The following is a 27,895-nucleotide window of genomic DNA, read 5'->3' as shown; positions in this document are numbered from 1 at the left end:
TCTGCATCATTCCATTTATCCACCATTTTTCATTGCTTTGTGTGTTTCTCACAGGCGAGTACTCACTTCAGGTACTCTATTTCCATCTGCAAAGGAAAATAGGCTACTATCTCATTCAGACATACATCCCATGCATCATGACTGTAATCCTGTCCCAAGTTGTGTTTTGGATCAACAAAGAAGCTATCCCAGCAAGAACCGTGGCTGGTATTCACGCTTTCTTCTCATGACCTTCATTTGTTCGTTGCTTCGTTCGTTCAGGGTATTGTACTGCGATAGAGATTAGCATTGTTTTTAATTAACGAATGTGACAGAGGAAAATTATGCGCTGAGGATTAACCTGGGGGTAAGTGCCACTGAATCTTCTGTGTAGTCATGGATCTCTTGCTAAACTCTTGCTGGGGAGATGGTTTTCTAATGAACATCCATAGGATCACATTGTAAGCCTGTAGCTCTGCAGCTCTAGGAATTGAGTGCCACTGAACGCTTCTCTGCTCCTGCCAGTGGAAATGAATAGGACTTGCTGTGGCTTCTAGCTCAGGCTGTAAATCTGTTTATTGGCTACATAGCAGTTACACAAAGAGAAGTTGGTGTGTGCGGAGATTGGAAGCCTGAAAAAGGATACATGCAGAGGCCTAACAGCTTCCTTGTCACCCTTATTTTGCAGGGATCACCACTGTCCTCACAATGACTACGTTGAGCATCAGCGCCCGCCACTCTTTGCCCAAGGTGTCTTATGCTACTGCCATGGATTGGTTCATTGCTGTGTGCTTTGCCTTTGTCTTCTCTGCACTTATCGAGTTTGCAGCTGTCAACTACTTTACCAATCTCCAGACTCAGAGAGCAATGAAGAAGGCAGCCAGGGCAGCCGCACTAGCAGCCGCGCTCTCAGCAGCTACCGCACCGGCGGAGGACGAGATAGTCTCGGTAATTGCTCACATTTCTGATAATAAGCATCGTATAGGAAGAGACAGCCAAAGTAGTGAATGCCAAACAATTGAACAATATTAAAGTGATCTTAGTCTGGGAGAGATTGCATAACCAAATCGTATCATCAATGCAGGAGCGCAGTAAGTTGATTCCCCAAACTTTTAAAAGTGAAAGCACAGGGATTATATTGTGTGTGTGTGTGTGTGTGTGTGCGCGCGCGCATGTGTGCATTTATATGTATGACTGTATTCCATATCCATTTTACCAGAATATTAATTTTCAGCCTATCCAGCTTGCACGGCAGGAAATATTGCCAGGTAAATTTCTCCAGCGCTTTCTGTGTCACTGGCATGGAAAGCAACACAGTATACCCTTCAAGGGGATATGCACAGGCCACATATTCTTGGATCAGTTTGTAACTGGCATTCTTTAAGTGGGTCACTGGGGGGGGGGAAGAGAAAGGGGGATTAGACTTTACAGAAACTTGGCATCTTCCCTTATGCTTGGCTGTCTTGGACACAGCCCAGCAAAAGTTATGGAATGGCTGGAATCTCGCAGTGCCCAACTCACATGAGATATTAAAGGGCTTTACTTCACAGAAGGAAAATCTCATGCGCTGGTAATTTCAAACATCTTGCATTTCCATCATGATAGAAATGCAATTTAAGAACTGTTTGGCAGATGCAGCAGTGAGAGAGACCCTTCTGGGCAAAGTCCCACTCCTCTCTTTGATTTCTCAATGCCCTCATGGTTCAGAGATTCTCTAGATGGCCCCAAGATACTTCTTAACTTCCTTCCCGGTCTCCTGAACCTCTATGCAGAGTCACAAGGACAGAGCCATCTCCTCTGCCCTGTTTCCTCCACATGGAACTGGTACAGGAAGAAGAGCGAGAAAGTCTGCAGTCGACTTCACTGAACAGGGAGCCCACAGTGTAGGGATGGTGAACTGATGGGACCCTGAGTTGAAAAATACCTGGAGGGCCACAGGTTCCCTGCCCTACAGTGGTAGCATGAGAAATTCTTGCCACAGAGATGGAAAGGACAATAGCGCAATGGTAAAATATATGCTAGCTATGCAGAAAGTCCTTTGTTTAATCTTTGGCATCTTCCAATAGGGCTGGGAAAGTCCTACAGACAACAATGAGCTAGATCAGGGATGGGGGGAGCAGCTTATTTATTTATTTATTCCATTTGTAGACCACTCTTCACAACCCTGAGTGCAGGTAGTCCTTCCAAATGGCCCATGAGGCCATTTCTTGCAAGCCAAACCCACCTATCACTGAGGTGACACCATCTGACGTTACCTGTAAACGGGGCGGAACAAGGTGGGGGCGGTGAGGGCGGACCGCCCCGGGTGTCATCAGAGGAGGCATGCAGGAGGCAGGTGTGCAAACAAGCGGCGGGTGGAGGGAAGGAGAGAAGCAGAAGCTCCCTCAACTCAGGACCCAAACCCTGCAACCCCCCCCCAAAAGCCAACCCTCTCCTTAAAAAAGCTCAACAACTCCTGGCAATGACAATGGGTAGATCACAGCTAGTCTTTTTATACTGTGAGTAGATCGCAGTCTCTTGGGAGTCCAACTAGATTTCAATGTGGGATGGGGGGGGGGGGTGACAAGAAATTTTCCACACCTGGTACCACCTGACCTTGCTACGCCACTGCCTGTCAATCATTCATGCTGATATAAGTGCTTTCTGTGCCACAGCACATTTCCATGCCTTACTGCAGCACCTCCGGTTGATTGTGGCTTCAGTTGTCACTTGTCTCAGTGGCCTGGCTTAGTATAGCTGATTTCTGTGTTCATACTAGATCAGGCCCCAGGAAGTTGGAAGATGGCATACATAACCTGTTACGGGTTTCCCCCTTATTTATTTCCTTGGGTAACTTCCCTTAAAGTGGGTTGCTGTGGTAAAGTAAACACAAGGGCTGTTTTACCACATATTGAATTCCATATGGGTTTATGATGCTACTCTATGCTATGGTTGGTATATTTTCCCTGGAAGCATTTCTGGACCTTTAACCAATTTCATGTTGGATGGGCAGATGCTTAATGGATACACTTTTCCACACCACTACTGTTCCATGCCCTGAAAAACATCTGTTGAATTTTATGCAGGTGCCTAAGGTATAGGAGCTCTACCAGGAAAGGGAGAAATGCTCTTTAATAAACTTGTCCTTCCTGTTCCATTAACGCCTGCATGACAGGCAAGCAACTGAGGAGCTGAAGTTTTCCCTGTCATTAAAGGTTCTGTTGTTGAAAATTTACTGGTTGTACAGCTGTTCAAAGTACAGGAACCCTGAAAGAAAAGAAAAAAAGTCTTCAATGCTCTGAAAACTTTTGGAGTCCACATTATGGAGTTGACAGCATAATTCAAATCGTGCTTACATAGAAGTCCTACTGTGCAGTTATGGTAAATATGCCATAGGAATGTAGCTGCAATCAGGGTTTACGAGAGGTGCCAACCTTTGGGTGGGCAGATAAGCTCTGCCCTATGTAATAGAACACAAGACACAGCACATGCACACCATTTGAATGGCAGTGCTCATCAACTTTGTTCCCCACCCCCCGTCCCTTCAAATATTTTGTTGGGGAGCAGATGGACCTTGGCCCTCAGGAGTTGGCTCCTATGGGGTTACAGAAAAGTAAAGAGGCAGACTTCTGCCAGCTTGATTGTGGGTTATGAGGATACCCCTCCAATTAGGGCACCCGGAGATACCATTAAAATATCAAACTTGAGTGATACTGAAGTTTACACCCTTTCCTAGAACACACACTCAAGACCACTTAATGCAACCTTTAGAATCCATCTCATTATTTTGTACTCATAACTTGCCTTCATGTCTTTGAATTCTGCTTGCTTTTGGCGAATGACATGAGACACCCTCTTCCAGTTATGCTATGCTTTCATAGCAGAATTTAGGGTTTTCTCGGATATGTGATATTGGACCATTTGCTCTCTCTTTCAGTATGGAACATGATCCAAGTTCAGTTTGCCACTGAACTGTTGGGCGGGCAGGGGCAGGGGACCCTTAATAATAGCTAGATGCATACGGACAGGTTAAGTGAAGGAAGGGGAAAACCCTCCACTCCTTCAGATATTAGAACACCCCTAAATAAGGTGCCGCTCTTTGGCTAACCCAGGCTTTGGTGCTTTAAGAGCTACTGCTAGTGGGTTGGAGCGTGACTACAGAAATGAATTCCACCCAAGAGGAGTCATGATACTTGGAATGGGATAGTGCTGAGGGTATATATCCTACTCCCTACCCCAGTTGCTTTCCCTCTTCATTTCTACTCCTGCTTTGTAGTCCTGCATGCCAGTTATTCACTGTATAGGCTGCTGAAGTGTAGGAGGTCAGCCATGTGCTTGATGATCAAGCTGTGTAGGTTTTTACTAACGCTGATATTGTTGTTTAGTCATATCTGCTTGCGGTGGAGAAGGGAGGTGGGTTTAGATTGCACCTTGTGTTCATCTCTTTTATGGACAAAACATTCCATTTCTTTATGGATGCAGAAAACCAGAAGCAGGGGACATTTCCTCCACACTCACTGCATCACTGTGTTGAGGTGGGAAGAAAAGCTTTACCTGAGTCTCTGCTTGTTAAATGGCAATTTTAAAGAACACAAAAAGCAAAGGAAGTTGAACTCTGGTCAGTGCACCACACTCAGGGGGCAGGTTTTTTCCACTGATTTCTGCAATCAGCACATTCCATTGATAAGGCTTTTCCCTGGACTGTGGCTTTCCTGCATGTTTGAATGCTTCACCATCAAAATCTCCCTCACCTGCTTTTGGAAAAATAGCATGTTAGTACAAAAGTTAGGCTAAATATTGCTCCCTAGCATGCTGTTTTCCTATGCACATGTTTTGGAGTTGGTTGCAAGGTGGGGAATATAGTACATGCTTGTATGTTATTATCACTGTTATGGACCCTAGCATGTGCTTTTTTGTACATATTACTGAATAACTCCATTGCCAAAGTGCAGATTTTGAAAGGTGGCTATGTTTTGGTTTGTGAACTTTCTAGATTCGCCTTTAAATGCAAACTGAATCAAATCTCTCTCCCATCCCTACATGTGATATAACAATGTTGGATTTAGGATGGGATCAAGAGGGACAGAAACCCTACTCAGGCATTTGTTCCTCTTCATATAGATATGGAAGGGGGGAAGAGCACCTTTACTCAACTGGTTCCATTGCATTTCTGTTCACCCTCCATGAGTTGGAGGGTGATGGTCCATAGCAGGGAGCTTGCTCAACTCCTGCAGACTCCCTGATACACAGTGCTGATGGCCATCCTCCTACTGTGAATGGCTGGGAATGTGCCAAAGAGCACAGGACATGAGCTCTCATCCCTGTTCCTACAGTCGTACCTTGGATCCTGAACGCCTCGCGAGTCGAATGTTTTGACTCCCGAAAGCCTCAAACCTGGAAGTGAGTGTTCCAGTTTGTGAATGTTCTGTGGAACCCAAATGTCCAACACAACTTCTACAGCTTCCGATTGGCTGCAGGAGCTTCCTGCAGCTAATCAGAAGCTGGGCTTTGATTTCTGAATGTTTTTGGAAGTCGAACGGACTTCCCGAATAGATTCCACTCTCCCTCCTAGGTACCACTGTAGTAACAACTGGTTGGTGAGGCTTAGGGAGATAGCAGGATGCCACAGTTTCTTGAAGGGGCTGTTATTGCCATTGGGAGTGCTCAAAGAAGAGGGAAAGCTGGCATTTTGCTTATAGATATGCTTATGTATTTTAAACACACACATGTGCAAGCTTTAATTTAGATTGCCTTTTGGTAACCACATAACCCCTCTCCCCAAGTTCAAGATCAGCTCAAGGAGCAGAGATAAAGCCTGCCTGCCATCCGGCTGAAGCTGGTTCCAGCTCTGTTGCCAGCTGACGATAGCTGACAGTGCCTGTAGTTGACAGGCCCCAGTTCACAGGGCCTGTACGCCTAAGGCAGCCCCTTAATGCTTGCATTTTTCATTGCAATGCCTTATAGACACTTGTAAGAATAAGCGCACATAATAGGCTTGCTAGCGTTCAGAAAATGCTATATAGCTTTTAAAAAATGTCATGACATTTGAGAAGGGCTCGGTAGAAATGACTGAAATATCATTTGATTTGTCGGTATCATATTGCTTATTAGGTACACAGTGCAAGAGCAAAATGAGGTTTACAAAAGCAACATGATTCAATGCCAGACAACAGGAGCGGATGGCCATTTTAATGACTAGGGCTGGATCCTGCACACATTTATCTGGGAGTGAGACATGCTGGACTCTGTTTCTGAATTTGTAGGCACACAAATGGAGTGCAATTTAATAGCACTAGCGTTATTCATGTGCCACTTTTCAGAACCGAAGCTCTCCATGAAATGGAGAGTTGAATGGAGTATCCTGGATAAGGGAATGGCTGGCTGGCTAGAACACATAAGCAGGAACATTTCAAATTGGAACATTTTTATGTGTTTTTATGTAGAAAAACAATGACCAACATGCAGAAGGGTATTGGAGCCTCCATGTGTGATGGTGGTGATTGGCAAAATATTTGGTTGGGCCCCCAACCAAATCTTCTAAAAGGGTATCGAGTAATATCAATTCCTTTGATGCATAATGCTGTAAGTCAAGCACAGCAAGGTCTATTTATGGGAGTTATTTTAATTTTGTACCCCACTTTTGAAGCTCAGATAGCTTTCATGGTGGCTCTCCTGTTATCCAGAAGCACCACTGTCACAACCCCCAAAAGAGAACATTTGGGAATTCAGAATATATTCACTTTATATGGACTAAAAGTTTTGGCATCAAGAGCAGTGAATTACAAAAGGAGCGGTGGAAATATATATATGAATATTTGTTTGTTTGTTTTTGTTTTTTTAAAAAATCCCTCCAAACAGGGTGTGTGTGTGTGTGTGTGTGTGTGTGTGTGTGTGTGTAAAAAACAAAAACAAACAAACAAATATTCATTCTTGCACAATAGATATTTTTGCTTACAATCCGATTTTGATCTGAGCTATGTGCTATGGTTGTAGGAGAATATATTAAAATAGAACAACTGTGAGAGTAAAGAACATTGAAGGAATATTTCAATTCCTCTTAGAATTGTTGTACACATTTCACAGTAATACTGGTAGCAGGCAGTATACTACATTTAAATTGCTGGATTTGTCCTGTATTTACATTCTGTATTTACATTCTCTGTATTGCTGGATTTGTCCTGTATTTACATTCTCAAATTTCAACACCTTTATTGGCATATATATAAAATATAAAAACAAAGACAAAACATACAACACATATAGGTCATTAGTATAAATAGTGACTACATCATACAGAAATAATGGAGAGCATTCTGTATTTATATTCTCTGTATATATACACATAACAACACATTAAAAACAACTAAAACAAGGAACCCAACCCCAGAAAGTGATGCATCAGGTTAACTAGTGTCTGTGCAAATCTTGATCTGTTGCTTCCATGAGACTGCAGTGACATCAAGAGATAATGCATCTTTAAATGGCGCATGGAAAAGCTTTTTATCTGCCCAGATTGTATATATCTCCTGCTGCTAGTGTTACTGACATTAATAGCATCAAGAGACCAAATTGCAGAAGTTCCTTTCCCCAATATAGAAGCAGATAATGGGTAAGAGGGAGAGAGAGAAATGAATGTAGGTTGTCCTTTAATTAATTTAGACTGGAGATTTGAATAGAATTCTGGAACAGGCCTGGATAAGAAGATCAACACTTGTTTTAAAATTTAGCAGTGTTGTGGGTTATTAATGTTGCAATAATAACAATAATATCATTTAAGTGATTGCCTCTCATATTATCAGTCAGTCTTTTATGCTGGTATGGTTTATTGTTGGGTTGACTCTTGATGGAGAGACTTTCCATGTGATAGGACTGGCCCACCTATTGAGAGGCTTTCTCTTTTACCACAGTTGTAATCTCTAAGTGTGGCTGTCACAATGTGGGAAGTGCTGCTCAGATATTTGGTAAAGGGAGATCCTCCCCTTTTATCCCTTTCTAAGAGCTGTTTCAATGCACTTGTTCACCAATAGACTGAGTGCACACAAGGAGACCACACTTTTTCATGGAACACACAATTAAGTTATATCTTCAACATAATTCAAGATATAAACTCAGTTCTTCTAAGATGCTCTTGATTGGCAGCAATCATAATAGTATGAGACCTGAGACCATTGTGGAGGAATAATCTATCAATGATTATTAGCTACACCACCTAAAATAATAATAAAAAGGATTCCTGTATATCTCTGATTACTAAATAATGGAGACCAAGAAGGATATTACCCACCATCCATTGTTTGTGAGCTTTCAGACTGCTTGATTAGATTGTGTTCTTGTAATGATATCAATTTCACACAGAACTCATGCTGTTTAATGGTAATATTGTCACTTGCAGCAATTTCTGTTTAGCCGAATATGGGTAATATCAGCTTTCGCTATCCATGTACTTGCAGTTGTAACAATTGCTGGAGCACAAAGACCTCTGGTCCTATCATCCTGGAAACCCCAGCCAGGGCTATCATCGCGCATTGTTCAATGTCAGTGACGTCTTGTGATATTATACTTCCTGAGGCGGTGCAGCAAATAGCAGCCTCCAAATCGGCCAAAATGCATAGTAACCCAGGCCAGCCAGTCACTTATTTTCTGTTTCTCTTTATTAAATTTGTTTGTCGCTTTCCACAAACAGGACTGCTCCAAAGCAACTTACAGCATAAAATGCGTTAAAAATGTATAAAACAGTACAATACCTAAATGATTTTAAAAGGACAAATGCTATTCACCTGACTAAAAGAGGAACACTAAAAAGGTGAGAAAACAACTCACTACCTTCCCAACCAACCACCAAAGGTAGGAGAATGGAGATAGACTTCAAGGGCCTGAGAGCTGGAAGCTCCATTTCATATGCCATCAAACTAGGCATTCCATTTTTAAAACTGTGAAGCTGATCTGATCAGTCACATGAACCAAAGGAGAGGATTTGCTGTTTCACTTATGAAGAGAGATTTAGTGAAATATAAGAAGTTTCTCGGGACACAGGTGGCGCTGTGGGTTAAACCACAGAGCCTAGGGCTTGCCGATCAGAAGGTCGGTGGTTTGAATCCCTGCGATGGGGTGAGCTCCAATTGCTCAGTCCCAGCACCTGCCAACCTAGCAGTTCGAAAGCACGTCAAAGTGTAAGTAGATAAATAGGGACCGCTACAGCGGGAAGGTAAACGGCATTTCCGTGTGCTGCTCTGGTTCACCAGAAGCGGCTTAGTCATGCTGGCCACATGACCTGGAAGCTGTACGCCGGCTCCCTCTGCCAATAATGCGAGATGAGCGCCGCAACCCCAGAGTCGGTCACGACTGGACCTAATGGTCAGGGGTCCCTTTACCTTTACCTTTAGGAAGTTTCTTAGTATCATAGAATTGGTAGGTAGGGGGCCCAGTCCAACCCCCTGCAATGCAGGAATCTTTTAGCCAACATGGGGCTTGAACCCACAACCCTAAGATTAAGAGTCTCATGCTCTACTGACTGAGTTATCCTGGACAGTAGGAGTAGCTGAGAGTGAACAGGTAGCTTGTAGACACTGGAGATAAACTGCAGATACATTTTGATCCCAAACTGAGGTCCGGCGTCGCAATTGGAACAGGAAGCTGTTCTTTCCGTAAACTAGTTAAATGGATTAGGAGGTGGGAATTGTATTTTTTTTCATTATTCTTTTAAGAAGAACTGCAAGAATGGGAACTCTATTGGCAATCTATGACAATTATGCCAAAAGGCTCTTCTAGTGGTATATCCGCTTGTTAAATGTGAAGCATGCATATTGAGCAAAGGTAATAATCTGATTTTCCCCCACAATAGCATTACAACACCAAACACCTATATCCTGAATCTAATACATTACAGAGGAAATAAGAGAGGTCCATTTCCTGACTGCCAATTTGATGTTATTGTAATTGATTTCTTTTAACTTTACTGGAGATGCCACTAAGGCACATAATTCGCAAATATATGGAAAGTAGAAATAAAAACTATATTGATGTCTTGGTGTAAACTTTTAATGGCATCATCTAGGAACATAGAGAAGTATTCATTTTATGGGACTGCCTGACTACAAGTTGCACTGATAGCAGGAATCAAATATCCATGGCAGAAAGCGGACACAATTTGGTGATATTTTAATATGAATACCCCTTGAAAGTATTCCACAGAAATATAGAATGTTAGGTATAAATTGCCTCTTTAAAGTACATTTAAATAATGCCATCAAAATAAGTCAGTACAAGTGTTAGCAAAATGCAATGCAATGAAGTATAGTACAGTAGTTGAATTTTAAGACCTCAAGCCCCCGTCTGCACTTAGACATGTCTAAGAAATGTGCTCAAATTTATTGCCCTCTTGGGGAAAATATTAGCATACTAAGAAGAAATAGAAAATCTCACAGAAATTCAAGTTGAGAACACTTAACAGCTAAAACCAACAGTAACACCCCAGCTTAACTGCCATGGATGGAAGTAAGGGTCACTATTTATATAATATATGAATTGACCCAGTGTCCATGAGATTTCCTTTCATCCAATAGAAATAATTCCCACTAAGAAACCATCTGTAGTTGCTGTTATGGCATGGGCAGTGTTTGCAATAGAAGTGGATATCCATTCTGAATTTTTGCTGGAACGTGAAAGTCTAAAGCTTTCCTGCTTATCCTGCCATTGTTGATCCTCCTCCCCTCCCCTCTCCATCATAAGTAGAACTGGAAGAAGGCCCAAGAAAAGCTGGAATCCTGGGCCTACCTGTGTGTGACACGGTGCTGTGATTAGCATGCGGTGTAACTCTGTTCATGGGCAGAAGGGACAAGGATTCTAATAAGGCAGGCCACAGCGCTTTCATTCCTTTTGTAAAGCAAAGGCACCTCAAGCCAAATCTGAAAGTGACTGTGACTGAAAGCAGTGGCTCAAAGACTCCATTTATAGAGCAGGATTATTATGATGATTAGTGCAAGTGGACATGGATAACCCTCTTTCTGCTTCTGTGACACATCTGTGGATGATCTCCCTTTAAATCTGTCTTCGGCTTGCTGTGTAGGAGGGAAAATAGAAAATCAGACATCTGTGTTCCTGATAGGCAGAGCCCCATCGTATATACATGTAGACTTTAGAACCATCTGCAAAGCATTTCCCCTGCCAGTTATTTGGGTTAATGTGAGTGGTGAAGGAACGACGATTCAAGAAATGGACATTTTAGAACGGGGAGGTAGGGGGGCGGGGAAGGGGGAGCGGCTGAGTTTGTTCGGTCTACAGTAAAGTAGGTCACTAGAAGATCTCTTTCTGAAAATCAAATATGATGGGAGAACACCCAATTATCCCCATCACTGGGGATCCTGTGCATATATCCAAATGTTGTATTTTCATTCCATTTCTGAAAGAGGCCTCTATTAGGAGGGGCTGCCAGTTGCTATTGAAATGGGAACTCTCTCATAATCTGGTGAATCGGGTTCACAGCTGCTGGGTGACCTTGGGCTAGTCACACTTCTTTGAGTCTCTCAGCCCCACTCACCTCACAGAGTGTTTGTTGTGGGGGAGGAAGGGAAAGGAGAATGTTAGCCGCTTTGAGACTCCTTCGGGTAGTGATAAAGCGGGATATCAAATCCAAACTCTCCTCCTCCCCCTCCTCCTCCTCCTCCTCCTCCTCCTCCTCCTCCTCCTCCTCCTCCTCCTCTTCTTCTTCTTCTTCTTCTTCTTCTTCTTCTTCTTCTTCTTCTTCTTCTTCTTCCTCCTCCTCCTCCTCCTCGTCCTCTCCCCCCCCCCCGCTTAGCTTTTTGGGAGTTTGTCTCAGGAGAGCTGGGATATGAAAATATCATTGTGTTCAGGGGACGGAGGAGCCGTGGGAGGAGGAGCGGTGCGCTGGCCCTGTTGGCACTCTGGGACAGGTAACCTCTCTAAGAGTGTGGGGGGGGCTCCCCAAAGCGGGTGCACGAGCCCGTCTTGGGGGCCGGAGGGAAGAGACGGGGGCCGGATTCCCAGGCTGGGGACCTCCTGTTGTGCTCCATCGAGGCGGCGGAAGGGAGGGAAGGGTGTGGGGGTGCCCAAGGGATCCCTGCACCACGGCGCCAGGTCGGCTTAAGATGGCCCTGCTTGTGTTCTCTGTACCTCCATTTTTTATGCCAGTCTGTAGCACATGAGTGAATATATGTGCAATGAGAAAGAGGATTGTAGCCGAAGCTCCATCTCTACTTTCAAAAGTGTGAAGGCTTCATGTATGGATAGAGAGGGAGAGAAGGATCATGTCCTGTATACCTCTTTACGTGAATATTCTAACCAAATATGCAATAATACAGTGGATATTTCAGACAGGCTTGCCTCCCGTATGGCTGATTTGTAACTCTGTGGAGCCAGTGCTTAAGCACAGCACTTAAGCCAGCCTTCTCTAACCTGGCAAGTGCTTTGGTGTGCTATCAGCCCCTGCTTGTATGTTCCACAAGCAGGGATGAATGGAGCTGGAGGGGACTAGGTAAAGGGATGCCGTCTTAAGTTGTCAGTGGTATTTGCTGTGTAGCACAGGATGAAACTTTTGCTTGTGCAATGGAAACGCTTGGCGCTATCGCTGTATCACACTATCAGATCACTGGCAGGGAACAGCAGTGGAGATGAGCTTCATAAGCTTTGCAATATTCTCCCACGGCCAATTCAGGTAAACAGATCACTTGCTAATAATCCCATCATGTGCCAGCTTTCTCTATCAACGACCATGGCCTGCATATGACAAAGAGGTCTTTCCTGTGGAAATGTGGGCAGTTACTAAGGAAAGCAAGAGACCTGTCTAAGAACAGGCCCATTTTCGTTTTTATTTGCTACTCAGACAGGTGCATTTACCTTTTGTTTTCCTTCAGTCTCAATTTAAAAATCTGCATACATTTAAATAATTGAAAAAATGTGCTTACGTTTAATGCAATTAACATGTTGCGTTAATTCTTTTTCCCTGTGGGAAAGTTTGCATCTTTGTTTGGTAATGAGTTTGCCACCATGAGTCTGCACCACAGCCAGCGAAGGCCTAGGAAGATTATTCTGGTACTGAGATAGGTTTGTTAGTGAAGTGGGAGGTTTTGCAGAGGAAAGGCCTATGTGCCTCAAATCCACCCTCAGCCTGTCTCCTCCACTATTCCCTACTTTACACAGCACTGATTGCTGCATGGTGGGAGTGGGTTTTACTTTGGAAAAGTTATATATATATATATATATATATATATATATATATATATATATATATATATATATTGTTAACTTTGCTGTGTTAAGTGTGCGTTCAGTATCTGTTTTCCTTTGTAAACAAACAAACAAACAAACAAACATTTATTGTCACTACACCACCTGTGTGCAGTGAAATTAAATTATAATGCTTTATTTTGAAATCTTTATGATAATATTTGTGTTTCTTGTTCATTATATTGCTTGGAATATTTGCTTTATATTTGACTTTCTCCAGCAATGTTTTATTCTGGATTGTTTTATTTCATTTTTCATGTAGTTTGTAAACCGTTTTGAACTTTTTTCTTAAAAATATAAAGCAGTATAAAAATGATATTATTAATAATAATAATAATCTTAATGGAAATAACTATACACTCATATCCAGATTGTATTGACCGCTGAAGCATACAACTATCCTTTCTACATCAGTAAAACATAGAACAAATCAAATCTTGATGTAATCCTTAAACTGCTGGCAGCTGTTTTTTTAAATAATGTTTTGTAAAGCCCATGTGCACATCATCAATACAGCGAAAGGGAGAGGGGGGTGCCCCAAGAGGAACTGAAATCTGTGGCAAACTGTGCAGTCATTGCAGTTTGCAAATTTTGAAAAACCAACAGGGGGACAGAGGAGAACCCGGACGGCATTGGCTTCCCTTCAGAAATAAGACCATATAATCCAGAATCTTGAGAGAAATTTAGACTGGCAAAATTTCCAAAGTGTTTCTAGTTTATGAACAACACTTGGCAAAGCAGAGCAAAACCAGGTCAAAGCACTTAGCCCAGAACCAGTGTTGGGGCTCCCATTGCTTTGAACCGAAAGCTTCACACTCCTGCTTGCATACTTGACTGTATCCCCTCAGTAGTGAGCGTTGAGGCGCCGTTTGGTTTCTTCCACACTTAAATGTGTTTGTCCTCAAGCCTCCCTTGCAGACACTAGAGCACAATTATGTATCCTTGCTGGGTGACACACAACATGAAATGACTCTTAAATATATTTGCCCCCAACCTCTATTGTAAATGCTGCAGGCCATAGTGAGATGTGGAAAACAAATCAAAGACTCAAGCCATATAATAGAATCATAGAGTTGGAAGAGACCACAAGGGCCATCCAGTCCAACCCCCTGCCAAGCAGGAAACACCATCAAAGCATTCTTGACATATGGCTGTCAAGCCTCCGCTTAAAGACCTCCAAAGAAGGAGACTCCACCACACTTCTTGGCAGCAAATTCCACTGCCAAACAGCTCTTACTGTCAGGAAGTTCTTCCTAATGTTTAGGTGGAATCTTCTTTCTTGTAGTTTGAATCCATTGCTCCGTGTCCGCTTCTCTGGAGCAGCAGAAAACAACCTTTCTCCCTCCTCTATATGACATCCTTTTATATATTTGAACATGGCTATCATATCACCCCTTAACCTTCTCTTCTCCAGGCTAAACATACCCAGCTCCCTAAGCCGTTGCTCATAAGGCATTGTTTCCAGGCCTTTGACCATTTTGGTTGCCCTCCTCCTTAATAATTTGTGTTTGGTGGAGGTGGAAATTGAGAGAGCAAAGTATTCTTCAAGTCCAGAAAGGAGAGGTTGCTAGCGAATTATAGGAGAGGGGGACAGCATATGGACACCATTTCGGTCCAGTTTTTAAGTGAATGCAATATTTGATGCTTGAATTTGTCCTCGGAAAATTACAGTTTATTAGAAGAAAGTGCAGTTCGCTACAGAAATAAAACAGTTGTTGGCTTTCTTCCAATCTTCCTTTTTTAAAAACATACACACAACAAAATATGTCGTCTCTGGCTTCTTCTATAAGGAGGTTTTCTCGTTTCATTTCATGTTGGAGCATTCCACCAAATATAACCTGCCAACGAAGAATGGAGATCAGAGGGATGAGATGCACATACATAGATTTCAAGGGTGACAACAGTGGCTTCCAGTGTTTCTGTGCTTGTTTGTTTCATGTTTATTTTAGAGCAGGCAGTGGCAGCTAGTGGGTGGGAGAATGATTAAGTAATGGAAGAGTGGGAAAACAAGAATTTAATATTCTTAAATATTAAGTATGGTGAATAAAACCACAGAGCCGAGTTTCTTGTAAACTGTGTCGTAACCATATTTCTCCTTGCAGCACTCCGACTCCAACTGCAACTTGAAGAAGCGAGTCAACTCTATCACATCTCAAACAGATCAGTCCCTCGAAACAAGCATGTTGTCTAATAGTGCATCTCAAAGTCAACAGACGTCTGTTACTACGCCGCCGCCGCCGCCACCACCAGCACTAATTGGAGGCACGAGTAAAATAGATCAGTACTCCAGGATCCTCTTTCCAGTGGCATTTGCAGGATTCAACCTGGTATACTGGGTGGTTTACCTTTCAAAGGACACTATGGAAGTGAGTAGCAGTATTCTCCAGCAATATGAAGCCTGAACCTGTATTGAGCTGAATTTAGCACTAAAGGAGAAGTTTTTGAATGAATAGATATACTGTGGGCCCACCACATACAAGTAAGAGTTCAGTTCCAGGGGTCCACACACAAAGGCCAAATTGCACAAAGCCAGGAACCCCTGGAACTGCCTCCACAAAGTGTGATCTGAGAAGGTCACGGGAGGGCCCTGAGTGGCCTTCCTTACCAGCCTCTGGGACACTTCCAGAGCCCTCAAATCTCCTTCCCAAAGCCTGGTAAGCAAGGAAAACCTGCTGGGTGGGTGGAATTAAATAAATGGGGAGTGGAGAACTTTGGCTTGCGGGTTTGCTGTAGTTGGTATCTGAATGTCATGGTCAAGGCCATGACCAAAAGGGATTTACTTTTCATTTTGATGGAGGAAAAAAAATCAATTCATGAAAAGGGAGGATGCAAGCATGGATTTTCTTTTTCTATTAAAGTGACTGGGCAAGCTGGCTCCTGCAGGAGTTCCTTCTGCACAGCAGTGTATACACAGTGTGTGTGAGAGAGAGAGAAAGAGAGAGAGAATATAGCTTGACTCCTAAGAGAAGAAAGTTTCATATTCCTTTTCTCCTGCAACACCACCTACCAGCCTCTCTGTAGGGTCTGGGGCCTCTCCTGAACAATGGGGCATGTGGTGGGGTGGGGCTGTAGGCCAGGGATGGGATAGGAAACTTTCCGTCTGTAAATTTCCTCAAGATGACTTTTCCTTAGGATCCAAGCCACTGTGTTTATTTCGTATTTATTTGTTCAATTTGTATCCGGCCTTTCCACCAAACAGTACTTAAAAGTGGCTAATGGTGGCAATGGTTGTTCAGAAGTTAAAGCCAGATGAACACCTGGTGGTTTGCTTTGGGAGTCACCAGCTAATCTGACCAGGAGATGGGGTGAATTGGGGTAATCAATGTAGTGCCCTTCAGATGTTGTTGGGACTCCAAACTTCCATCCAGGCAAGGTGGCCAGAGGTCAATGTTGATGGGGGCTGTAGCACAGCAGCATCTACATATCATCATATTGGCTGCCCCTAGGATGGATAGAACAGTCTGCTGCCTTGAACCCTCATATGATTACCATCACCTAGTTGCTTCCTAACTGTATGGTGGTAGCCTAGATCTTCAGCCACAGTAAAAGAATTCCACTTGAGGAGTAATTGGTTGGTTGTGTGGTTTAAGAATCCCACATAGTGTTTCTTCAAGTGTAATTTATCTGGGGCAAAGTGACAAATTCAAAACACAATCTCCAAGGTAAAATTATAAGCGGAGGTATTTAGACTACAGCACGTTGTGAAAGTCAGGTTTTGCTGCCATGGGGAAATGTGGGTTTACCACTGAAATATTGACAGATGTTTAATTGCGGAAGCATGCATGGTGATGTTTATAATTTGCAAAATCAAAGTATTAATATCATTGTTTTAAGAGGACAGACATCCCCTTCTACGCAAGATCAATTTGCAATTAATTTAGATGGAATGTTGCAGTACACAGCTTCTCTATCATACGCACATGACTTTGGACGCATGCCATATATTTCATAGTTTATCTAATGCAAACACACACTTCTGGTAATCACAGTGGGATTTACCACTCTGCAAACTAGCACAGACAGTCACAAGCCAAGTACAGAGATTGATGGAGTAAGGATTTTCCATTCCATTCCATTAAAGAAGCTGACTGTGTGAATGTAGAATTAGGGACAAAAGAACATTAATTTTTGGAAATACCACAAATAGATTTTCTCACTCCAAGAAGATTTGCTACAATAAAATGTGGACCTAAAATAAAAAAGTTAATAAGCATTTTTTTTAAATAGACAAACGAATATTTTAGTCTTCAAGCCACCACTCATCCAGGTCTTTGACTGAGTTTTTACGATGCCAGGGAATTTCACTATCAGAATGTTTATCAACAGCACAGTTTCTGAGAGAAAAGATTAATTTTTTGCTGAAGATAAACTTCACACTGTAACTGTACTGTATGCTTTGTTGGGCAGGAGAGACAGGAGCCCAGGGAGGCAGAGCTGCAATCTGGGGGCTGAGTGGAAAGAGGAATTCAAGAGCAGACAGAAGGGTCAGAAAGATAGGATGGGTAAAAGAGTAAACAGGCTAGATAAAGGATGGTATGAGAGAACAGGAAGTTATGAGTACAGTACAAGGGAAAGTGGGGGGAAGAGGGAAAGCCTTACACAGAGGGGGAAGAATATACACTGTACTATTTAATGCAGGCATAGGCAAACTCGGCCCTCCAGATGTTTTGGGACTACAACTCCCATCACCCCTAGCTAACAGGACCAGTAGTCAGGGATGATGGGAATTGTAGTCTCAAAACATCTGGAAGGCCAAGTTTGCCTATGCCTGATTTAATGTGATGAAAAGAACAGGAAATGAAGCTTGGGAGAAAAAGGTCATTGACCCTGTTGACCAGGAAATCCAATGACAAAGGAACAGTAGGAAGCTGGATTTTATACTCTTATTTGAAACAACCAGCCACAGAGCATTTATAAAGTATAAGTATACCTACAGTATATTATCTAATTTGCAATGGTGATGAAATATCCACTGGGAGGAGTGCAGAGAACACCATGGTACATCTGCAGCAGCACAACTGGACACCTTCATCTGCCCCAGCTACAACAAAACATGTCTCTCCCACATTGGTCTCTACAGCCACAGCAGGCGCTGCAACCTCCCAACAGCTTGACTTCACCCCCAAAGGTGCGCTCCTCCATTGTCTTCCGAGGCAGGCAGACGCCAGCACAATAACAATGGAACATATTCTTGTTTGCACTCTGTTTCAAAAAGATAAAAAATAAAATAAAATAAAAAGTTGTGTGTTATAAGCAAGGTGGAGAACTGGATCTGACTGATGGGCTGGATCCTTGTCTCCCCCACCCCTAATGGGCCATGTTTGACAGGTTGGTGCGGCTCCTCACCTGACGTCACTGCGATTCCCCCATGTGCTTTGAAAACAAGGCATGTGGACAATGGCATAGTTCTTCAAACTTTTAAGCATGAACTCCAGAATTATTCACATGTAAGCCTTTATCGAGCTACATTTCAGTTACTAGGAAGGTGGGAGGGGAATGTGTAGAAAAGAAATAGCTAGAGAGTCATTGTCATGCACACTTCGCATTGGGCCTTATTGAGTCACGTCAGCTATGATTCTTCCATACAATAAGTTGCTGATTTAGGTCTTCTGAGACAAATGAAAATCAATAGCACCCGTGTTGCTGATTGACTGCCCTGTAGGGAGTATTTTACTGAATTTTCCATTGACTCTTTTCTTTCAGTTTTTTGAACCTACTGCAATGCATCTTCGAAATGACCATCAAACCAACTGATGGCTGCAAACTCAGGTGTGACAACGGACCAAAAGACTCACCGGGCTAAGTGACTGGTTCTAAAGACAATTGTGAGGCTCTGGTCACTGAATGTAAAATATTTCAGTGTTTGAAGACATCGCTATGAACTCTTGGCACACAGACGGCACAATCCTTGTATAGTATGTACCCCATGGAGGGTGATCACTGGAACAAGTCCTTCTATTGATTCCCTTTGTGTTTTAGCTTGTTTGCTAAATAGCTCAGGGCTGAAGCTTGGGCTTAATTATTCACTTACGCTCAAATTGTTGCTCCCTACAAGGTGCTGTTCTAGGCTGTGTATCAAATTGCATAGCATGGTGGTGGCATAATGCTGGCACAAACGTCAGGGTGAGAGGCTGCCACTTAACCAAAAAATTCAGACAAGCACACTTGTAATTAAGCTGATCTAAAGCCTGATTCTATGAGCACTTACTCAAAAGTAAGTCCTGAAGAATTTAGTGAGGCTTACTCCCTGGTAAATGTGCATAGGACTGCAGCCTTTGCCCCACCAAGTTAAATGGGAAAACATGAGCTAATGCTGTCTTTAAATATTCCAGGGATGGTAGCATTTTAAAGCAAATCAGACTCAGAATAACACCTTAACATCCTTTATGTACCCTGCTTAAGTCAAGGTCTTTTAGATTTTTTTTTAAAGTGATGTATAACTTTTGATAAATAAATAAATGAAATCCATAAAAGAGCAGGATCTGCAAGCTTCCTTTCATGCACAACTTGGGGCCAGATGCAACTAAGCTGATGTGCTGGTGGAAGCCAATGCACAAAGACTTTCCTTTGTGCAACCCCTGCACTCTCCAAGTTTTAGAATGCAGGTGGGATAAAAAAAAATATTAACCACCAAGAACATCTTACTGGGAGAATCTGGGCAGGATAAGGATGAAACAGACTCTTTCTGCTCTCTTCCATAAAAATGTGCCATCAAACCTCACACATTAATGTTGCTGGGTGTTTCTGGTGCTTATGCTGATCTTTGAGTTCCTTCCAGTAGCAGGGCAAGACAGGCTGCAAAGTGAGGTTCTGGGTGGGCGGGCAGGAGAGATAAAGGGGGAGGAATCCATATCTTAATGATTTGAAAAGACTTTTTTTAAAGAGTTGACCTTAACATAGGGGCAACATTGCCAATAGGGCTCTGTTTCAGACAGCCAAATGTGCTGGGCTGAAAGGGGTGGGCTGTTTCTCCCTTTTAAAATTTTACTCCTCTTCAACTCCAGTTTAACCAGGAAGCTTTCTAGAACTCAATCCAGAACTGAAGCATGCACATTGTTTTTGGTTCTTCCAGCTCACTTGAACCTTTCCCCCCTTACATGACACCCACATCTTTGGGGGCAATGTTGCATTGAAGTGCACATGTGCTCCTGCACATTAGTAAAACACTACATAAAAAAGGATCTTGATACACCAACATATGTCGTCGCATAAAGGTTGGCTTTTTAAAAAACATAATGTGCATTTGATAAAATAACACAGAAAAAGATTCTTGATGCAATCATGAATATGTTCGCCTCAAGATGGCTAAAGCACAGCATTTGCAGATCAGTAACACACGAGGAACAGGGACCGAGCAACAGGAGCTCACTCCATTGCGGGGAAAGTGCAAGTAGATAAATAGGTACCACTCCAGCGGGAAGGTAAATGGTGTTTACGTGTGCTGCTCTAGTTCACCAGGAGCTGCTTAGTCATGCTGGCCACATGACCCAGAAGCTGTACGCCAATAAAGCGAGATGAGTGCCACAACCCCAGAGTCGTCCGTGACTGGACCTAATGGTCAGGGGTCCCTTTACCTTTACCTTTTAACACATGAGGAGATCCCTCTAGTCCTGCCACCTGTAATGTCTAGAGCCATCTAGTCTGGAGAAATAAACACACTGAAGTTCTCATGCTTCACCTTAAGTGAGTTGTAGATTAAGATGCATGCTATTGCTAATGGAAAAGTTATAATTCTACTGAGATTAATGAAACTGTTGATAAACACCAGGTGAAAATTTGGCTTAGAACTAACAAAAGATTAATATATATATTTTAAAGATGAATGCTGCACATTTCATTCTGCTATGCATTTTCATCCTACTGTATGCATCCCCCCCTGATTAATTTTTTTAAGAAGATCTACAATTATGATTATATAAATCGCTTGAAAGAAGCTGAACCATTCATTGTTGGCATTCTCTGTTCAGTTGCATCTGTATTTCTCGTGTATCTTTATATAACATACAAAGTATTGCCAATAACTTTAGTGGCTCCCTTTTATTTTATCTGGAGGTATTCCAGTCTGTTGTAACACTTTTATAACACACATTTTTGGGACATGCTTCTGAGATTTTATGATCCTGAATGTAATGGGAGAAACTTTTGCTAACCAAATTGTTTCAGCTCGTTTTCCTTCCAGTGAATGCTAGTTTGGGAGTCCGTAGCGTGACAAATGGCACAATGTACTCTATATTCTGTTCAAAGCACTGTGCGGCTAAAGGCTCTTTAGTACAGCACAGGAAATGACGGAAGAGAAAATGCAAGTGATTCTCACCTCTTCCTTTATCAGCTCTGCTGCTACATGCAAAGGGAGGGAGGGCTCTCATATCCCAACCCCCAAGAGAACGCACGTGCTGCACACTATTGTATATTACAGTAGAAGAATTTTAAAAAGAATGATCTCTTAATTTATTTTACTATTGTTAGTAAAAAGTCACTTTGGAAAATGAATCTAATTTAACAACTGTAATGTATATATATTATATGTACATCTGTAAATATTCAATCACAGTTTTAAAATGGTGTGATATAGCTTGTTACAATAAAATATAACTAAGGATATATTACATTTGGGGGGGAGGTGAATGAGAATGAATGTATTTATTTCTGTATTTTGTCATAATAATTAAACATAGAAGAAAATAAAGCTCTGACAGCAGTACAAAAGACTAAATAAAAATCATGAGCTTTTTTAAATGTACCCAATTATAGATAGCACGTGAATTCCCTACTTTTATGTACAAAACCTGCATGACAACCCTATAGGTTTACCAATGGAAAGGATAACTGGAACATTATACATGGCACGCTTTATGCTACCAGTCATAATAATAATTTAAATAATAATAATAATAATAATAATAATACACGTGTAGCCTTCATTTGCGTAATTGGAAAATCTCAAAAATAGAGGCTCTCTGATGCATCTTAGATAGACTACACAACTTGTACACAAACAGGTTTAGTTTGCAACAGAACTTTCAATAACTGAGAAGTTATGGGCAGGATAGTGGATGCAATCTCCTTACAAGCATTCAGTTCCCCAGGCATTTCAGCCATCTGTGAAGGGCTACATAGTTAATTTTGTATGCTAGATCAAGGATGTGGAAGCTGTGGCCTTCCAAACATTGCTGAATTACAGCTCCCATCATTCCTGACCTCTGACCATGCTGGCTGGGGCTGATGGGAGTTAGAGTCCAACAGCTTCCAGAGAACCACATGTTCCCCACTCCTGGATTAGAAGATGCATAGTCCACATGACAAGTACTCAAATAACATAGTTGCATTTTTCCTGAAAGGGGAAGAAATGGAGGCAGTGAGAGATTTTACTTTCTTGGGCTCCTTGATCACTGCAGATGGTGACAGCAGTCATGAAATTAAAAGACTCCTGCTTCTTGGGAGAAAAGCAATGACAAACCTAGACAGCATCTTAAAAAGCAGAGACATTACCTTGCCAACAAAGGTCCGTATAGTTAAAGCTATGGTTTTCCCAGTAGTGATGTATGGAAGTGAGAGCTGGACCATAAAGGAGGCTGATCGCCGAAGAATGGATGCTTTTGAATTATGGTGCTGGAGGAGACTCTTGAGAGTCCCATGGACTGCAAGAAAATCAAACCTATCCATTCTTAAGGAAATCAGCCCTGAGTGCTCACTGGAAGGACAGATCCTGAAGCTGAGGCTCCAATACTTTGGCCACCTCATGAGAAGAGAAGACTCCCTGGAAAAGACCCTGATGTTGGGAAAGATTGAGGGTACAAGGAGAAGGGGACGACAGAGGACGAGATGGTTGGACAGTGTTCTCGAAGCTACGAACATGAGTTTGACCAAACTGCGGGAGGCAGTGCAAGACAGGAGTGCCTGGCATGCTATGGTCCATGGGGTCACAAAGAGTCAGACACGACTAAACAACAACAACATTTTTCCTGAATCCTGCTGCAATACTCATACACGGATCAAGTTTTCCGCAGTGAACTTATGCAGAAGATGTTATTGGCAGTTTGTATCTGATGCAATCGATCCAGAATCTATCTTGGGTATCATCATCAAATGATGCTAAACAGAGGCTGAAAGAGAAATCCAATCTCTGCATAATTCTGAAATGAGAGACAAATGGGAGTGTGGGAGTGAAGCTAATTACACAATTCTGTCATCACTGAATAATATGATACGAAACATGTTGGCATCTTCAGCAAGAGAAGACAATCAATTCATTTCACCACCAGACAGCGATATATTTTGATCCATGGCTTGTCATAAATATGATACCTTTAGATCTGACCACATGCTCAGCCTCTTCAATGGACCTTGATTCTATGGATTGCCACTATGGATTGCAGAGTGATGTCAGACTAAGGGCTACAAGGAACTCCATGCCAAGTGAAAATGATGAAGATTGCAATCTGAGAGGAAGCCCCATTGAGCTCTATGCACATGTATAAGATTGCGCTGTAAGGCTCTGTCTGGAACAGGCCTGCACAATGTGTGCCTCTCAAAGCTGTTAGCTGAGCACAGCCAACAAGAACAACAACAACAATAGTATTGTTCATATGCTGCCCATCCGACTGGGTTCCCCCAGCCACTCTGGGTGGCTCCCAACAGATTATTGAAAACACAATAAAACATCAAACATTAAAAACCTCTCTGAACAGGTTTATGATGTTCGTTCCCACCAAGACACCCCAATGACCTTCACAAGCAGCCATCAATAATGGCCTAACAGTGACTAGATAAACATGCTCTGGTTTCTCACCTAGAGTCAAACAGTCAAACTGCCGGCACAACTGGAGGGGGCCGGCCCCCTCAGGAAGAAAAAAAACATTGGGGCCCTCAAAGTGCCTCCATCCCTCGGAGCTGGTGCCTATGGGCACCGATGACTTTCTTCTTTTCCCTGAGCATTTTATTTCTGCTGGTTTAATTTTTTATTATTATTCTGTCATGTTTTTATGCTGGAAGAGCCAATATAGTTTTAAGTGTCTTTAGTATTGTTTTATGCCTTGAAAAGATTTGTGCCCCGAAAGGTGGTGTATAAGTGATTCTAATAATAAAACACAATAGAGAGGGAACTTTAAGAATAAAAATAAAAATGTGAGGCTCTGTTTCACATGCATCCTGGCGTGTGAGGAAGGCCTAAGTTGACCATGCTCAAGGAGAATACCTTTACAAAAGAATGGCTTGACTTCAAAAGACAGATTGGATGCAGAGAGAGGTTGTTATTTTTGTTTTAAAGACAGCCATGCCAATTCTGTCTTAAACTGTGAAAATTGTCTATAAAAATGGACTATTTTACAACCACATGAATCTGTTCAGTTCTGCTGAGAGGCAAAGTGTAGCGAAACAAAGGTGCTATATTTTAATTGGATTGGTTTCAGTTAATGCATGTGTGCAAGTTTGTGCTAGCAAAACTTGCAACACCCAGCAGAGGTGGGTCTTATAGTAGATGTCATCTTGCCTACTTATTTTTTTTGCTATCATTCTAAACAATAATGTTGATAAAAGAATGGTTATTTTCATTGTTATAAAGGGAATGCATTGTATATTAATCTGCCAAGCTTGCTGCAGCAATTGATACTGAAATTCAGAATCAAGACTGTGTGATACTGGTGAGGCAGAAATCATAGGGCTTTCTACTTGATTTTCAGGTATCAGAACTGATCATTCTGATAGTTAAAGGGTTAGACTGTGACAGGCAGAGATCCCTTTCCCATTATTTGTCTTCAGACTATGGATGGGTGAAACTTTGGTTTTGGTTTCTCATTTATCCAACCTTAAGTTTTTCCTCCACATTTCTGTATCAGTTTGAGAATTTGCTAAAAGAAATTTAGTGCGTTTTCCACTCTAATATACCACTTTTTAGGCAATTTTGTCAAATGTACACATTTTTGCAAGCAAATTTCTCTAATGTCATGCATTTTAGTGTCTCATTTTCACTAATATATGCATTTTAGGCACAATTTACATATGCTTTTGTACCCATTTTATGTTATTAGAGAGCTTGCAAAATTCAGAGAAGTGTGAGTTATGAAGGACGAATGTGTTTCAGATGCATCTTGTTTCAGGTACAGTTCACCTTTTAGGTAGATTTGCCTTTAAATGTGAATGGAAACAAATTTCTCACCCATCCCTACTCCACACACACCCTTTAAAAAACACTATCAGTAGCCTAGCAACATAAGATGGTCATTCTATAAATGTAGGAAACATGTAAAAGAATATAAAGTTTGGGAAAATGCGCATTAGGGGTTACTGAGCCTGAGATAGATTTCATAGAATTAAGGCGGAATCATGGTGTATAGAAGACTGTTCCATTTTTCAATGCCTGTCAATTTGAAAACAAAATACCACAATAATAAGAAAAGCAGCACAGTAGCAATAAATGATATTGTCCAGGCCAACTACAGCAATTTCCTATGGCTAATTTAAGAAAACCTGAAGGAAAATGGGATGGATCTAGGAATATAACGTGGCCCAGTCTGCTCTGCTACATCCAGGTTTCTCTGCAACCCATTCTGCTATAGAAAAAGAAGAAGAGTTGAGTTTGGATTTGATATCCCGCTTTATCACTACCCCAAGGAGTCTCAAATAAGCTAACATTCTCCTTTCCCTTCATCCCCCACAACAATCACTCTGTGAGGTGAGTGAGGCTGAGAGACTTCAGAGAAGTGTGACTAGCCCAAGGTCACCCAGCAGCTGTATGTGGAGGAGCGGGGAAGCGAACCCGGTTCACCAGATTACGAGTCCACCACTCTTAACCACTACACTAAGGTTACCAGATGTCCCCATTTCCCGGGGACACTCCCCGCATTTACAAATCAGTCTCCATACAAAATCCATTGAAGTTGAAAAGTGTCCCAGGATTCACCAAAAAAAATGGTAACCTTACACTTCACCACACTGAAGAGTGGGAGGGACAAGGTGCAGGATGCTTGGGGATGTGCAGGTATCTTGCCTAATGGTAGGACATGCTCTGAGAATGAGCTTTCCTTTTAAAACATCTGTCCTACATGTGGATTCCCCAGGGACTAGGAACAGGGGATAGGAGAGATTTGGTTTTGTTAGCATTTTAATGAAAAACACATCTTGGGTGGTAGTCAGCTAAATTGTACGCAGAGCAGACCCACTGAAATTAATGAGTATGACTAAGTTAGGTACAGCAATTCCAATGGGTCTACTCTACATATAGCCTAGCTGAATACTAACCCTGATATGCTGGAACAAATATGCAAGTGCAGCTATCCTTTGAAATTAATGCTATTTGATTTATGTGATAAAGTACTTTAACCAATGTGTGCAAATTTGCATGTATTCGGGAAAAGATGTGCATGAAAATGCACATATTAGTGAAAGTAACATACTAAATGCATTCATGAGGGGAAATCTGAAGGAATGGATGAATCTGTCTTAAATTCAGCTCTCTCCATTTCCTCAGCAATATGTGAATTTTTCTTTTTAAAATCCTCATGGAAATTCATCAGCATTTCAGTGTAAATTTCTCCTAATAAACACGTCTGTATATGCAGGTTTTTTTGTTTTTAACATTACTTGTTTGTTTGAAATACTTTTTATTTAAGATTTTCTTAGTTTACAAAAGTACGTGCATTGTCTCCTTTTCAGGTTGTGTTTTCTACAGATCAATGACATTTGTTGTGAGACATGAATGTTAAATTCAATTTTGATTAAAATTCTCATTCTTGAAAGTGATTTATCAAGTATCACCTGGGTGAGACAGATCTGTAAGAAATGCCCCATCATTTGAGGCATCTTTCATTTATGTAGTTTCTGAAAGTTGCTTTGAGTCACTTTCGTAAGGAAAGCGACTAATGTAAACGATATCAACAATAACAATTTGAGCCGCATGAAGGGATTGAGCATTCCTGTCTGGAATTTCCACATCTAGACTGGACAACCCAGAGAAACTTGCTTAGTTCTCTACCCAGGAATTGTGGGAGGAAAGGGCAGGGGGAGCAGTGGGACTTGAAAGAACACAGTAGCCCATCAACTACCTGCAGCTGAGCATATGTTGAAGCAGTCACATGGCTGCTTTATCAAAAGCCAGATCCCACCTAGTTCCATACAATGCACACTGTGCCATACCACATCAATTGGATCAGGAGAATTGGCCTTTTGTTGCTGGATCATTTCTACAAGCGGAGCATTAGTGCATGAAAGCACAACCTGTTTTTATTATTACCAGTGCACCCTGTGGCTTTTCTTTCAAGCTACCTTTTCCTTGCATAATCGTATTTACTTCCTATATACATCCCAGCAGTCATCTTTGAATCAAAGCAGTGCACCAAATTCTCTGTTTAGCAGGAGGACTTCTTGTTTTGTTTACACACTCCTCTCCTTGCAGACCCCCACATAGTCTCTTCCCCACCTCGGGGGGAGGAGATGTTGTGGGCGCCACGAGGCCTTCACGTGGGGGGGAATGGTTAGCATTCCCCCCAGCCCATTGGTCATCTCCCTGCCGCGGCACGCCCCTAGCACAGCCAATTAGGTTGCTCTGGGGGGCGTGGCTCGCCTATTTGAACAAGAGCGCGGCAGGGACTCTGCCTTGCTTCTTCTGGATTCAACAACTGCGTTTCCTGACGGATCTTGTGAGAGCAAGGAGCAGCTGCTGTAGGGTATCGTATGCTTGCGGGGTGTGTGTGTGTGGGGA

The 27,895-nt window shown here is 42.1% G+C and overlaps 1 protein-coding gene across 1 annotated transcript in view; it reads left to right on the top strand.

Moving 5' to 3' along the window:
• GABRA6 (gamma-aminobutyric acid type A receptor subunit alpha6) overlaps positions 1-18,954 on the top strand; it is a 30,755-nt gene extending 11,801 nt beyond the window's left edge. Inside the window, exons 7-9 of the mRNA XM_035107994.2 lie at positions 668-927; positions 15,303-15,566; positions 18,904-18,954. Coding sequence (XP_034963885.2) covers positions 668-927; positions 15,303-15,566; positions 18,904-18,954 — 575 coding nt within the window. The remainder of the gene's footprint in view (positions 1-667; positions 928-15,302; positions 15,567-18,903) is intronic.
• Positions 18,955-27,895: the final 8,941 nt, after the last annotated feature.

This window comes from Zootoca vivipara, chromosome 2 (assembly GCF_963506605.1).
Source record: "Zootoca vivipara chromosome 2, rZooViv1.1, whole genome shotgun sequence".
NCBI classification, from domain to species: domain Eukaryota; kingdom Metazoa; phylum Chordata; class Lepidosauria; order Squamata; family Lacertidae; genus Zootoca; species Zootoca vivipara.
Note: the sequence above shows the minus strand (reverse complement) of the source record. Positions and strands in the feature narration are given on the sequence as shown.